Source organism: Rhipicephalus sanguineus, chromosome 8 (genome assembly GCF_013339695.2).
Source record: "Rhipicephalus sanguineus isolate Rsan-2018 chromosome 8, BIME_Rsan_1.4, whole genome shotgun sequence".
Taxonomy (NCBI): Eukaryota; Metazoa; Arthropoda; class Arachnida; order Ixodida; family Ixodidae; genus Rhipicephalus; species Rhipicephalus sanguineus.
The window spans coordinates 104,318,925-104,334,382 of record NC_051183.1 but is presented as its reverse complement, the minus strand read 5'-3'; the positions used below and the strand labels follow the sequence as shown (position 1 = coordinate 104,334,382).

The 15,458-nt window shown below is 45.6% G+C and overlaps 1 protein-coding gene across 1 annotated transcript in view; it reads right to left on the bottom strand.

Moving 5' to 3' along the window:
• Window positions 1–15,458, bottom strand: part of LOC119402284 (uncharacterized) — a 107,711-nt gene that overhangs the window by 68,772 nt on the left and 23,481 nt on the right. Inside the window, exons 3-4 of the mRNA XM_037669434.1 lie at window positions 8,699–8,900; window positions 1,198–1,301 (exon numbers count right to left, since the gene is read on the bottom strand). Coding sequence (XP_037525362.1) covers window positions 1,198–1,301; window positions 8,699–8,900 — 306 coding nt within the window. The remainder of the gene's footprint in view (window positions 1–1,197; window positions 1,302–8,698; window positions 8,901–15,458) is intronic.

Genomic DNA, 15,458 nt, shown 5'->3' with positions numbered 1-15,458 from the left:
AAAACATAGGGCGTGCATACACGGGCGCAAGAAGGAAGTTAAGACACCACAAACGCCGCCTAACAATTGAAGAGGCGCACTATGGCGGAAAAGAATGAAGGCACGAAAACTTATCTGCGCATGCTCATGGAATAGGTGGCCCTATCAATCAGGCACGCGTGGAGAAAAATTTATAGTGGACACTTACCAACTAGCTCAGCTCTCTGTTATTCTAAGGAAATAAATCTAAAACTCAAGAACAACTTGACGTGCAAACAAATGAACGAAGGCAATTTTGAGGGCTAGTTTGTTTCTTTGACACAACCGTAACGAAAATCAGCAGGTTCGGTCCCTGCCAGCGGTAAGTTGTCTTTTTATGCTCTTTAATGTCTTGACATGTGTATCCCAATTAGAACAATGTACTTAAAACAGTACAGTTAACGTTCCCTATACTTTCTGTGGCATTATCTGCAAGTTTTTATTGATGTATGAACAACTTGCTGTGCAGTGCAGTGCACCTCAATTGTGCATTGAAGACGACGAGAGCTGACTAATTTCTACAACTTCTTCAATATGATATAATTACATCAATATCGAAATCTTCCATTAGCAGGAACGTAACCCTACAATGTTCAGTTGAGGTCTTCTAAGTTTGCAGATCTCATTCTATGAGGTGTGAAAATTTAACAACAGTCTACGATTCGGCTGGCAGTATGTTCGATGCTGGTATGGCATACGTACCTCTAGAGCAGCTCTCTCGGAATTATTATAAATAAATAATATCAAAACATGGCGGATCCCTCGTCTAAGCTCCATAAAAGACTACTTTCCTTACCTTATTTCGTGTCTCACACGACGCGACGAAGGGTGCTCTCTTTCAGACGTTACACATAACAATTCAAGGACGTACGTGCTCCCACTAAATCGGGGAACTATAGATTAGATGGGATTAATCATATATCTAAAAACAGTCCAAGCATGCAGGAAATGACCCGTAAAGCTACACATCTTCGGTCCTCCGCGATGTTTCCTTTTCAATACGTTCTAGCGCGTGAAACCTATGTCCATTTCCTCTCATTTGAAGCATCGATTTTTCGTCATATACTATTACACAAGTCTCTTTACAAAGGTATATTCAGACTCGGTAAGTCAAAGTCAGCTTCATTTGTTTGCGCGATTTATTATTAGTGCATTAAAAGAAAACACGAAAGCGATTACCTTGAATTGGCATTTCCTGTGTATGTTCCTAATTTTTTCAGAATTCTCCTTTTCAGTCAAGATGAAGCTAACATCACTGTCTTTTACTTGATACAACACATCGCCTGAAAAGAATCAGAAAGCTATAATTGAAGTGTATATTAAAAACACACACACGCTATTATCGACAAACAAAAGAAAGTTTTATTAATTTTCATATCTGACTGAGAAAGAGCGTATTCGGCGCGTGATCCAAGAATGACGCAATGGAACGAATAGCGCGCGAGTTAAAGAATCAGATCTCATTATGTTAAAAAGAGCGGTCTTGTGTTGCGGCGTCATTCTTAAATTGCAGTGGCATGATTCCCAGTCTCAAGATGCCACGCAGCCAAGATTTTATAAGTTGTCTAGCCTGCGAGAAATTCACCATTCCTGGAAATACATCGCGTTTCGTAAAAAAACACGTAAAAGGAATTCCAGCATAATCGTAATTGTGGTCATTGCCGTCAGTTGTAGTTCACACGGCGAACATTTAGAAGCCCGGATGTATTTATTGCATTGTAAAAATATTCTAATAAACACTTCGAACATGGCAAATCATTTCATGGGCTGTTCAGAGCGAGAACTACAGGACAAGCACTTCAGAGCGAGGGCATTTAAAACTTTCCTCGGCAGACGACTACGCATGTTGAGACTTCTGCCAACAACACTTGTAACTTCTCACATTCTGCTTATAGTCTCTTTGAGAGCTACGGTAAATACTCATACCCAAGGATATTACCTCCCCGTGCGTACTATGGGTGTACAAGAAAGTAAGACATTAAGCAACTAGTCCTCGAATACTCATGCCTCTTCTCTGCTTGAGCAATAAATTAAGTCACGCTTCTCAGCCACCATTCAGTAGGCCGAACACTTTTGATGATGAATTAACTTTATTGATTGCCCTGCGAATTGGTGGGATGGGCCTGGATCCCGCCTAGGCTTCGGCCAAGGGTTGCTGGCCCTTGGCGGCTTCCTCGGCTCGCTGGACGGCCCAGAGTTGTTGCTCCAGGTCCGAGCTGAGCAACGCAGACTCCCAGCGCGCGCGGAGGCTGTCGCTGTTTAAACTTTTGGCTTGTATTTAATATCAGTGACAACTCATTCGGACCCTCCATTCTCATTGTGACAAGGAAGTGAACAGCGCTCATCTCTCTTTAAGCTACCATTTATATAGGAGCAATGCCGTATGATCAACTCAAAAAACGCCAGGCCTGCGCGGAAAGCACAGCACGGTCACAGCGAAAGCAGGAAGAGCGGCACTTCTAGAGCTCGTTGTAAACTCTCTTTGGGCTACTAATACAAGTACACTAGCAAGGTACCCACTACGCCATAAATAACATTATTTGTGAAATTGGGAAGCACCTACAACGCCATTATTCGTCATTCTGCGCAGAAACGAGGTACCAGCTACACATCTGTAAGGCATTATGTACACTTTGTTGACGTGACGACTGATGAATATGAAGAATTGTTGCTCAGCCCTTTGTAATGGGTTGCACGCATTAAACAGCTCACCAGTTACGTAATTCGCATTGTGTGATGGCCGGTCGCTATTTCGCTCTCTCACCATGCAATATACCATACGTTGACGTGAGAAAGAGAGAGAGCGAGAGGGGGGAAGAACATATTGAGACCCTGAGGAAATGAATCATGGGTTTATGGCCTTCCTTGGCAACCAATACAAGTGCACTTGCGAGAAACCCACTACGCTGTAACTCATCATAATTTCTGTGAATGTAGGGAAGCATCCATAATGCAATTTTTCGTCACTCAACGGAGAGCCGTGGTACCCGCTAAAACTTGTATGGCGTTATGCGCACTTTGTTGATGTTGTGCCTGATGACGATGACGAATTATGGCAGAGCCCTTTGTAATAGGTTGGAAGCATCCAACAACCTACTCGTTGCGCAATTCGCATTGTGTGAGGCCCGGTTACTGAATTCACGCCGTGTGACGCCTGCTTCTTATTTCACTCTTCTATCACGCTATATAACATACAGTAGTGTGGTTCCTTCCGGACATGAAGCCTGTATAGCGTCTTTTTGCATGGCAGTTTCAAGGACCGGCATGGCTCTGAGGGAGAACACTGGGTTCCCACGCAGAGGGCCCAGGTTCGAACCCCGTTCTATCCTGGAAATCTTTTTTCTACTTTCGTTTTTTTTCTTATGTCGCGTGATAGTGGTTACGGACACCGGCGGGGCGCCGGCCGCGGCGGACAACGACGACGCCAAAAACGGCCGTCGAAATTATCTGATAACAGCTTTCGCTGTAAAATGAAGTAGTTCACTCTTATACTGCGTGCCGTTTTGTATGCGTCCAGACCCAGACATAATCGCCTGTCTGGAATTCTACATGGCGCCTTCAATGATTGTGCAACTTGAGTGAAGTAAATAAAAGTCAAATACTTCAGGCTTCTATTGAGTGCAATTTTGTGCTTATGTAACACGAACAGCGGATGATGGCCCCAGTTGAATTTCGGCGGCTTTTGCACAGTCTGCAGAAACGGCGATAATACAGATGGCGCTCATCCTGTGCATAGTGCGCACCAAAGAGGCCTCAGGCTGGAGTCAGCATAGTGAGCATCACTTTAGTCACGTGGTCAAAGCCTGGTTTTTTATTGTTTTATTTATGATGGGTTTTAATTTTTAGTCTCACTTGTTATGGCTTGATTGTTTTCAATTTATTCCTAAAACTAGCTTCAGTTGCTGCGTATTGCTACACAATGTAACGTAAATGTGAAGTCTCGTTTCGGGTCTCGTTTCGCAAAAATCTCGAAGGCGATATTCTAGGTTTTGTCAAATGACGGGTGATGGCGCTGGAAATAATTACGCTCAGTGTCAAATTTATTCTGTTTCGCTTAACATTCCACGCTCGTTTTTGCAGCAATACGTAGCAACTGGAGCTAGTTCTAAGAAAGAAATGAAAACCAGGTCTGCCTTGCAGCATGGCCCGAGTTTGACGAAACTCGGGATCTTTCCGAGCTCTGGCGACAACCCCTTTTGAACGAGCTAACAGTACGCGAAGGTGAAATCCATCCCTCAGCGCGCGCTCCGTTCCATTGGTTACGATGGAACGCGGCGTCACGTCAAGGGCGGTCGAGAAGGTTGGGTGGTGTCTTCAAACTAAAGGCACCTTATTTCACGTGTTGATCGTTGCACTGAGCGCAGAAGTGCACCCATGCAAGAAAAGTGAGAGAAAGTTCTACTAACTATGTTATTTATGTGTTCGTGGGCCGTTTGAATCTATTTTCAATCGTTTAATGTCTGCACTAAGTATCCTTCAGAATAATCAGCACCATGGCCTCCGAGATTAGTGCCGACCGAGCGCCTTACAACCATAGAGTTTCCTAAAATGACCTAGAGGGAACTCTGGCGCTGCGATCGTTCAGCCACCATGGGAATGATGGGTAGTACACGGATTTGCCTAGTCTTCGTGCTTGTGGGCTTCGAACGCACTTGTGGCTTTGTTTATTGCTATGTTTTGGTTTTCTTTCGGATAAAAGAATGGATCGTTGTGAACTTCGTGACCAGATTTGAATCGGTGAGCCTAAAGAAGTTAAAGTGGTGAAGTGAAACTGCTGATTTCTGCTGAACTTCGTTTTGCGACAAAGCGGATGCAGGCGACGCGGAGCCAAACGGAGCCAAAAGAACGAAGTTTAGACAAACCCGTGTACTACCCATGATTCCCATGCTGGCTGAAGTGCGATGCATTGCAGCTCCCATAGACACTAGCGCCAGAGTTCCCTCTAGTAAGTATTGTAGGATACTCTATGCTTACAACACCACGGCTAGAGCTAATCGCCGAGGCCACGTGTACAATCACCGTGGTCGACCAGTACATTCTAGCGCGTTGCTCGGCCGGCGCGAGCCCTCTTCGTCCTCTTATTAAACGTCTGCTCGCTCCTTGAGTAGGTGCGGCCGGCTGAAAAGCTAATTGTCTGGACGGTATACTTAGCTAAGTCAGGACATGCTATGACGAAGCTGATTCAGCCAAATCATGCTAAGGCCGAGCTAATTAAGCAACGTCTTACTAAGAGCTTGCAAATGAGCCGTGTAAAGCTAAGAGCAAACAAATTAGGGTTATGTTAATTAACACGATGCTAATTAGGAGCGTGTAATTACAACCAAGATAATCAAGATCTTCCTCACAGATATCGTGTTAATCTATTTAGTGCTAATTAGAATTATGCTAATTACCCCGGTAATATTCAGGACCTTGCGAATTAAACCTGAGTTATTATTGTCGTGGTACTTAAAACATTAACAATCAATACAGGACTATTCAGTATCATGTTGGTTAAGACTGAGCTAATTAGGACCATGCTAATTAACACACTCTAATTAGACACACGCTAATTCAAACCAAGCTAATTATAGAACTTCCTCGCAAAGTACGCGGTGATTGTGATCACTCCAATGAGCGTTATCGTAAGTACATTCGTGCTAATGAGGACCTTGATAATGAAACCTGATTAATTAATGTCGCGATAATTAAAAACATTACGAATTAAGACAACTATTCACTGTCATGTTGATTAAGGCCTAGCTAACCAAACCACGAATATTGAGACCGAACTGACATGGTCATTACTCTGAAGCAGGCGAAGGATACGGAGTAGACGAGCTGGGAAAAGCTAGGTCATCACAAGCTCCTCCGATGGCCCCAGCCTTGCACAAGTAGTGCAAGCTGACCAAATTTTTTTATACGCAAGGAAGCTGCTGAGTAGCGTCCACTGCATGAAACACTTGACAGGCACACCGGCACTATGACAGTCCCGAGTTGAACTGGGTTCTTTTCCGAAGCAACGAGTTTGTGCCCGAGTTCGCACGTCAATCAGTTTGATTGACAGACGCACGCGGCGAAGATCGGGTCCGCCCACCGTGTTTGCTATTGCGGAGGAGCAGTGCTCACGGCGTCACGCCAGCGAGCGGCACGATTAATCTATCAGCTCAATCGCACAGACTATGCACATTAGCACGAAGAACTAAAAGTTATATCATCACGTGGATACGATGTATCGCATTCAATTTCACCGCGCTCACGACGTACCACTCACAGCCACGAAGCAAGCGCCCCTGGTGGGATTTGCGGCGAGAAATGTTATTATTTACTTGTTTGTGGAGACATTGTTTCTACCAATTTGTTACTACAGAAAAAATCTTCAGACGTGTAATTTAAGTATAGCAGTAACCTGTCCATTTATTTATCTGTAATATTCCAGAGAAGCGAAACGAGCTGCACCAGGGTGCTGCGTGTGCGCCCTTGTTGCCTTCGAGAGTGGAAATGTCCATGCTGCAGGTGGAACGAAAGAATTCTCCGAAACAGGAAAAACGCCCACGAACACGCCTATGGGAGGCGCAATGATCAGTTGACAAAAAGATAGCGCGACAACCGCGCTGACGTCGCTACACTGTCAAAATTTTGACTGAGTGGCGGCACTAACGCGTTCGCACGCGGCGTTCCTTTGAAAACCACCGCAAATGCCGGCGTGCGTATGTGTCGCCATGCTCGTTTTTGTAGCCGTTTTATTCAACGCCGCTATCGCGTGATCCGCACTGTCTTCCTGTCATGACCGCCGTAATGCGAGCTCGCAGCAAACTCGCGTGGCCGAGAAGCTCGGGCCATCCTGCATAGCACCCCAGTACAGATTTAACAAGTGGCACAAAAATAAAAACCCATCATCTACAGCTGTGAATCGTAACTCGGGCCTTTTGAGTGAGAAGCGGGCATTCTACCACTGCAGCACTGCATTAAACGACGACACATGGCAGGCTAAAGATGGTAGCGCCACAAGAGACTTGACCCTGTTCGGGCTTCACTTTTCGAAGCTCGTTCTGAGCACTACCCTCTTCTAGTACACTCTAATTAAAAGTGTGACTTATATTTTCTACTGAAGAGTAAAATCATGCTGCGATAAACACAATAAGCGACAAGTGTGTGAACGCGCGTGCGCGCGCGTATTTGTGTGCGTGCGTGTCTGTGTGTGTGTGGGCGTATGTGGGCGTGTGTACGTGGGTTGTGGGTGGGTGTGTGTGCGTATGTGCCTGCGCGCTCGCGTGTGTTTCGGTGTGTGATTTTCTAGTCCGCATTAAAGAGAAACCTGCCTCCTGCTTCTGCCAACATTAATGAACTACAAATTAACGACATACATTATTGAACCCACAATTACGTGACACAAACGAGACATATATTAGTGAAACCCAAAATCAGTGACGTCAGTTGGAACCAAATTAACGAAAGCAACAGTCAATTAAGGGAGGAAAACTATACGGGCCATTATTTGTCCTTTTAAATTGGAGGGGGTTACGCCCACCGTCACCGCTCAATAGGTACAGCATAGCATCCGCAATTGGATGGTGTGCGCTCGGCCCCTCCCCCCCCCCCCCCCCGACGTCATTTTAATTAGGTCATAACTACTTCAATACCGTTAAAAACAACAAACTACGTCCCCAATGCTCTCCTTGGCTTTATTGTGTGTTGGATTTATGAGCTTGCTTCTACACGACGCCGCTGTAGCGTGCAAGTGCCCTGCAGCTTTGGAATTTTTCACATGTTCTGTAGAAACACATGTGCGTACGTATTTACAATACACAAAAAAGTGCGAAATAAAGAACGATACACTGAGAACAGACATGAGCAAGTGCTGTCCTCTCTTTCTGTGTCTCGTATAATTTTTGCTACGTTTCTAGTAATGAAGCTATGCCAACAATCTCAAGCAGGGACACGTGCATACACTTAGCGACAAAGGAAAACGCTACATTAAGGCTAAGCGAAGTGTTCAGTTAAAACTTGTACAAAATATTTGGGCCATCTGGTGGAGAAGCCTATAAATGTCTGTAAATACGGAACATATGTAATAATCCGACTGCATCTTCACTATTTATCAAAACATTCTAGTGGGTTCATGATATGTAGTTGCAGTACATAGTTAAATGATATGTAGACAACTCTGTGCTGCATCACAACTTCGTGCTTGCTTAGCTTGTAAGTGAAGTCTTTTGCTCACACTCTTTTACAGTTTTACCAGTCAAAATTGTTTTAATATTTTTTTTATTACTGATCTTCCAACGCGCGATGTTCCAATGCGTTGATTAAGCTTAAATTTTGAGTGCTCGTTGATATGGTTAAAAAACGAAAGATACTGCAGCTTGAACCAATGTTTACCTCAAGAAATGTGTTTCAAAAGCGATCAAAATTAGCCTGCCATTGAATGGCCACGAGAGGCTAATGACTCCTTTGAGATTCACTAATGTCTCCCATAAACTATAATGAACTATAGCATTTTTGTAAAATTGCTTGTCGTAGCTCTCTCTTCCGGATACATCCAAGCCACTGGTGAAATTCGAGAGAGCTACGTCAACATATTCATTGCGAAGTTATAAACGAAGCGCTCATGTTACGTAGCAATGTGAACTGTGAAGTATAAAAAAATAGGAATGTGGTCGAAAACCGGGGCTGCGGTGCAGAACTGAATGTCCCTTACGTTCTGGTAGCGTTGGCTTGACCAAGACCACAGCGGCGCCGAGGCAGCAGAGTGAGTAGGCAGCGATGAACGATTCAGCCGAGTTCGACACGCTAACGCATATCCTGCTCCCGGAGGATACACCAAACCGCTGGAATCCAACGGCGTACCGCTCCATGAGAGACAAAACGTCTGCGAAGCTCAGGGCTTCGCCATTCCGTTCCTGCGTTTCGATGAAAAAATCTCAATGAGCAAAATAACTTTGCCACCTTTTCTTTACTGCCATAGGCGACTTCGGTTAATAGCTGAAAATTACATACATAACATTAGGAAGCGGCCCAGAAAAGAAAAAAAAAGTCACAGTTTCGCCGCAAGGGCGAAGCAATGAATGCGATAGCAAGAAACTAATGCTATACGAAGTGGATACTCTCAGAATGGATACTCTCAGTTTAAACAGCGCTCATGTTGCAAAGGCGGCCGAAGCAGCGAAGGAAACTAGCGTGCTTCAAGTGTCGAGCTGTGACACTTGATAGTTCACGCTCATCTTCTGTTTGTTCGTTTAGCGGCGTCCCTTGAGCTCGAGTGGCTTTCGTACGCTCCGTAACATGAGCGCGGACACCACGGTGAAAGTTTGAAACATTACTCTTCCCCTCACCACGAGAAAACCGCGCGAGCACACAGCGGAAGGGCGAGGTTCTCCCTGCGCAAATATAAGAAGGAGCGAGCGAGCTCGCCGACGACTTTTAAATGCGCCCGTCGCGCTCCTAGCGCCATCTCGCTGGTAATGAAGAAACGCTTATTATCGCCTGCCGTCTCTGAGTCCGCACAGCGGTAAAGGGTGCGTATATAACGCTCGCCGTTAGCTACGTGGGGGATCTGCGTTGCGTGGCGTAGTGGATAGCGCCACTCGCTGCGGAGCTAGAGGTCCCTGATTCGATTCCGCGCTTCGGAAGCGTTTTTGTGAATTATTTTTCTTTGGGGCTTTTATATATATATATATATATATATATATATATATATATATATATATACACTTATATATATATACACTTATACATATTATACGGTGCATGACGGCGGCGACGGCGACGGCAAAATCCAGCCGAGACTGTCCATAGAATTGCTATCGCAATAATAAGTAAGGTGGTCGCACGCACTGTGACAATCGTGAGATGCGGATCAGTGAGAGAGGAGCAGCATACACCGCACTGGTTGGATTTGAGACGAATCAACGCATTCGTGCCATGACATGTTGTTCACCATCGCATATATTTCGTGAATGCATCCACGTGCATTCCAATGTGCACTACGCTAACGAAACGGATAGTCTGATTATATCAGACGTGCTCCGACCTGCGATTTGCATCGAACATGCGCTGTTGTTGGGCACCACAAAAGATCAATTGCCAAAAGCTTCGCTAAATAAAACCTTTTGATAGTCTAGGATATGTCCTTATTGTTATCTCTATTGTTGTGTTGCTCAGCGCCCTCTTGATGGAATATATTAATTATTCTGTTTGTTTATTTCTGGTAGGTCTTATCTCCTCCACGGACATCCATCGAAAATATGAGCATTGATGCATTCATCACCACTCGAAGCTTGCAAAGAGAGTTCAATTTTAATTGAGGGCGACGCAGCGACCAATGGAAAGGAAAACGATAGGTTTAAACTTAAGGGACAAGAACGTAGTACAAAGGGTCAGAGACCATAAGGATGGTAAGGGCATCTTAGTCGAAATCAAGAACACGTGGGCATGGGCCGGACATGTAAAGCGTAGGCAAGATAACCGGTGGCCATTAAGAGTAACAGACTGGATTCCAAGATAAGGCAAACGCGCGAGGGGGAGACAGAATGTTAGTTGGGCGGATGGTGTTAAGAAGCGATATTTAGCGCAAAGTAACACGAAAACGAGAAGTGAGGAGACAAAACGTGCGCCAGCTTTCTACAAAATGGTGTATTGCAACCGAAGCACGAATGTATAGAGTTGCAGTGCTCACACGCTGCACCCAGATGTCAGGCGCCGAGAAGTGAATTTTTTCTGTGATACATATTATTTAGAAGACACGCGAAACAAATCACTAACTATTGCGTGTTCGAAACAACATAGGTCTTTATCCGACAGGAACAGGGACGGCGTGCTGATGCAATCACTGACGCAATCACTTACCCAACTTTGCTACTTTGGCGGCTTCTCCTATTAATATAGTTAATTAATCACAGTTGGTCTTACCAAGAACGCCGAATGTCTCCCCTTGTGCAGTTCATTTCTAGTACAAACGACCCTTTTATGTGTCATTGTCAAACCCCCATTTCTCTCACTACGCTCATCGCTGTGATCACTTGCCGTGCGTGGACTTATGCCTTTTGTGCCCACAATCGACTTCTTCCAGAAGGTGTCGTGGTGCTATTCGGTTGATGCAACACGTCTTTTGGACATAGTATGAGGATCACAACAATTCTTAAATTAGAGTGCCACGGGCTGACCCGCTTGCTCCGACAGATGTTGACGACGGCCCTCTACGAGGGCACAAAGGATACCCTAGTCAGACGAAGTCTCGGGCACTTCCTTCTCATCGCCAAGTGGGGTTCATGTGGTCCCGCCAATTGCCCAGGTTGCGCTCCCGGTCATTGAAGAAGCTTCCAGCGGCTCGAAACTCAATCCACTCGCCTTAGTCTTAGGTGCTACTAGATTACGTTAGGAGTGTGTTAACCTTGTTTCCCAAGTTCCCCGTCGAGCCCATGCACTCTCCCCCAGAGCTTATGTCGTTTGTACGTCGTGTGTCCCGCCAGGCTCCGGAACATGAGGATAAGAGGTGTGTGTGTGTGAGGGCGTCGACGTCCTGTCCAGATGCAACTAGCCGCCGTCCAAATTACCACTCAAGTGTGTATTCGCCTACCTGAAAGAAGACTTCCTGCGCGTGCTCCCGGCCGACAAAAAGGTTGAATTTGCTGTTGTCACCCGTGAGCTGTACAGTTCAAAAGACTGTGAGGCAGCTTCTACAGTCTTCGAGCATCGTGTGAATAATTCAATGACGAAAGTTATGGGCTGCGCTAAGGATCTGTGCGAAAGACAAACTTTCTAGCCTCACAACTAGATTTTCTAAAAGCAAAAAAAAAAACATTTTGTCGAATTGTTTTTTAGCGCCAAGACGCATAAGCCGGAGGTTCCTTTACGCGTAAACGTTTCTGAGAATGATACGTGGCAAAAGTCAGTGGCTCTGTTCATACAGGATAAGCTGAAGCTGTTGCAAATCGATGGCCCCTTTTAGTGAAGAATTGCGATGGCGTGCTCAAAGCTATCAGCCCCGTTTGTGACGAATGTCTTTATGCATTCTCCATTGACATAAAGGACCTGTACTACTCCTTGCCTCATGACGAACTGCTAACGTGTATTACTGAGAGTATTAAAAGCTTTGGGTGCATTGACATGAAGGATGCATCAGGAGTGTCGTCAAGAGGCTTCTTAGAACGTTTATCGTTTTTTCTAAAGTCAACGTGCACCCTCTGGGACGATAAGCCTTTTTTTTCAAAAACAAGGAGTCTGTATTGCGTCATTGGTTGCTCCGCTTTGAGTGACGTATTTTTAGCCAAGCTTCACAAGAGGCTACTTAGCTTCTCCTCCGACGTAGGTATATGGTGAACCTTTTGATACGTTGAAGATTACCTAATCATTCTCAAACATGACCAAGTTCCCTCAGCACGGCCAATAGCTAACGTACTATACTTGTTTTGACAGTGCCTAGACCCCTTGTCACTAACGCATAAATTGCCTACTATTGAAGGAAAGCTTTGCTTTCTTGATATCAAATTGACGTTCTCTGATAACCGAACTTGTTGGCAGTATGAACCACGCGGCAACAAGCAGTTCTTGCTATTCAGCTTAGCCCACACCAAACTCATTAAAACAAGTATCATTAGACACTACCTAAATAATCTAGAAAACGCTATTAGCAAACCATGTGAGCACTGTGTGTTCGACAGTCTCTGGAAGCAGTCCTTCCGCCTATCGGATGCAGGCTACCCCTTGCACGTCCAAGTGTCAGTCGTCGAGGGCTTGATCAAGAAATACCACCACGTTGATCAAGGTCGTCGTTACGAAACTGATGTCGCTCTAAAAAGGATAGCTGTCATGCCGTGCCTGCACGAAATCTCGAGCAACATAAAACAGGTGGCGTCTCGTGTTAACGTGCAGGTTCTTTTCTCCGCCCCATGCAAGCTGAGTTCAATTTGCAGACTCAATAGTCAAGCACGATAGAATGCTTCTGCTTGCAAGTTAAGGCATAGGACTCTGTTCGTGGACTGTAGAGAGGCAGTGGTGTACCAGATTCCTATCTCATGCGGAAAGCAATACGTCGGACAGACAGGGCGCTGTCTCAGTGACAGGTTACGAGAGCACTGCAACCTCGTAAAGAAGGGCACCGACGGGTGGCTGACGATGCATTGCAAAGCTTTTGGGTGCTCCCCGTTTTTTTAGGACATCAATGTGTTATCGGCCAACCCTGATGAATTCACTAGATTGATAGTAGAAGCCACCGAAATCGCAAAGTCGGGTAGTGATTCTCTAAGCACGCCGTCCCTGTCCCTGTCGGATAACGAATTGTTTTTTTGAACACGCAGTAGCTAGTGATTTGTTTCCCATGTCTTGTTAAAACACGTATCACAGAAAAAATTGACCGCGTATCTGCGTGCTTCGCTGCAAATGTCGTCTAAAGACGATAGAAGAGGCGCTGCGTGAGATATGGATGCCATCTGGCAATATGTCGGGAAACATGAGTGCTGTGTTGCGGGCTGGTAGTCCCGGCGCAGCAGCAGGCGAAGACCGGCGGTGACCAACGCGACCGGCGGGGACGCCGACCAGCCCGAACACGCGGTTTGGCGCGAAGCGCCGAAGGAGAAGAAACGTACGCATTGAACGAGTACTCTCCACACACTCTTTATGTACACGTCGCTTGGGTAAAACAGCAATGCCAGAGCGGCGCCCTCTGGCAATCGTACAGTGCAATAAACAACCGAAACCGAAACACAACAATGAGCTTGTGCAGAGGGCACGGAGGAAGGCAAGTTTCAGCGCAGTCGCATTTTCAGCGCAGCTTAAGAATATAGGGTGTTTAGAATTATGTATCTATGTATTTTCTATTAAAGGAACGCACCACCTAATACTTACCTAATGATGTCGCGCCTCAGGTATGCCTAATATTTACTTTTTAATCGACAACGTTCACAAGTATGAACAGCCGTACCAGTTCAAGAAGGGTGGGCGGTAAGCAAGTGGTTCAACAGCAAGTGGCCGGGTGGCTGAATCGGGTGACAGACAGACAAACAGACAGACCAAAATTTCTTCGTTTAAGCTCCCCAAGAAAGACTATCGTCTTTAAAAAATGAACTGCTCTGCGCAATACATCTGGGTGCAGCGTGTGAGCACCACCACTGTATATATGCGTGCTTTGGTTGCAATAAACCACTTTGTTGAAATTTAGTGCCCGTGTTGTCTCCTCCCTTCTCGTCGTCGTGTTACTTTGCGCTAAATGTCACTTCATGTCTTACCAACCGAATTTCTCCCCTTGTGAGATTAGGAACTTCGCCGGTATAACATGATCGCAGCAAGCACAGGACCAGGTTGATTCGCGAAACATGGCCGACCCCTCTGCCTTGCAGTTGGCGTAGTCAGTCTGATGATGATGACGATAATAATGATGATGAACCACCCGAATCCATTGTTTTAACGCTGCTTACTGGTTTTATCGGGATAGCGTTGTGTCACCAAAAATTTCAATGTCCGCGTCGGCTTCGCTGGCGTTGGCGATGTCTGTTGGCGATATCCGCGGCGATGTCTCTGAGCGGAAAATCACAATATACGCAAAAGAAAAAGACACCTATTCCAGCAGGAATCCATCCCGGGCAACCTGCGTGGCAGTCGAGTGTTGCTTCAGAGCCAAGCAAATGCTTTTAATTCCTTCGAAAAAAATACCCTAAAAGAGGCGTCGTGTAGCGCTGGGAGAAGTGTTAACCGATGTAATACTACGTGACGTAAGAGCACAATCGCACCAAGTGCCTCGCAATGTGAATTGCACAGTGGGCAGGTGGTTTAACGTTCCATTCATTGCAGAACGCTCATCCTTTATTAATCATCATCAGCCACACTAGCAACAAACTATGCAGCTGCGTATGTGTGCGTGTTACCTTATGGACGCATTGTGAGTACTCTGCTATTTCGCAAAATGGCGAATTCTTGCTTAGTAGGCACATCACCATTCCACTGGCAATAGGCATTCTAGGAGAGCTTAAAACGCCCTATGTAATGCGCTCAGACGTTCCGTCCCTCCCAGCACAATTGAGGCGTCCACCGAGAGGCGAAGCGTGGCAGGTGAATGAGACGGTGACGTGAAAGCAGCCGATTACGCTATCACGTTCCACTCCTGAAGGTGAATTTAAAGCGCCTTCAAGTTTTTCACGGTGTCTTACTTCGCTTAATTCCTTGCGTGTCTTAGTAGGCGTCATCCTTATACACCACCTTTGGTTGTAGTGAAGGAATAAACATGAATTTTGTGCATACCAACAAATTGGTCGCAACAACTGAAGAATTCTCACAGAGAAACCCCCAGAAAGACTGGGAGCTTACAGTTCAAACTTTGTGGCCAAATAATACCCCGGTCACACTGGCAAATTTAGTGTCATTTTGAGCAAGTGCACTTACGCTCACAGAGTGTCACTTTGTCGGCGTGCTTCTACACGAGAAAGAGAAGTGTGTTTTGCAAATGATGGCAGTGGCAATTGGTGGTT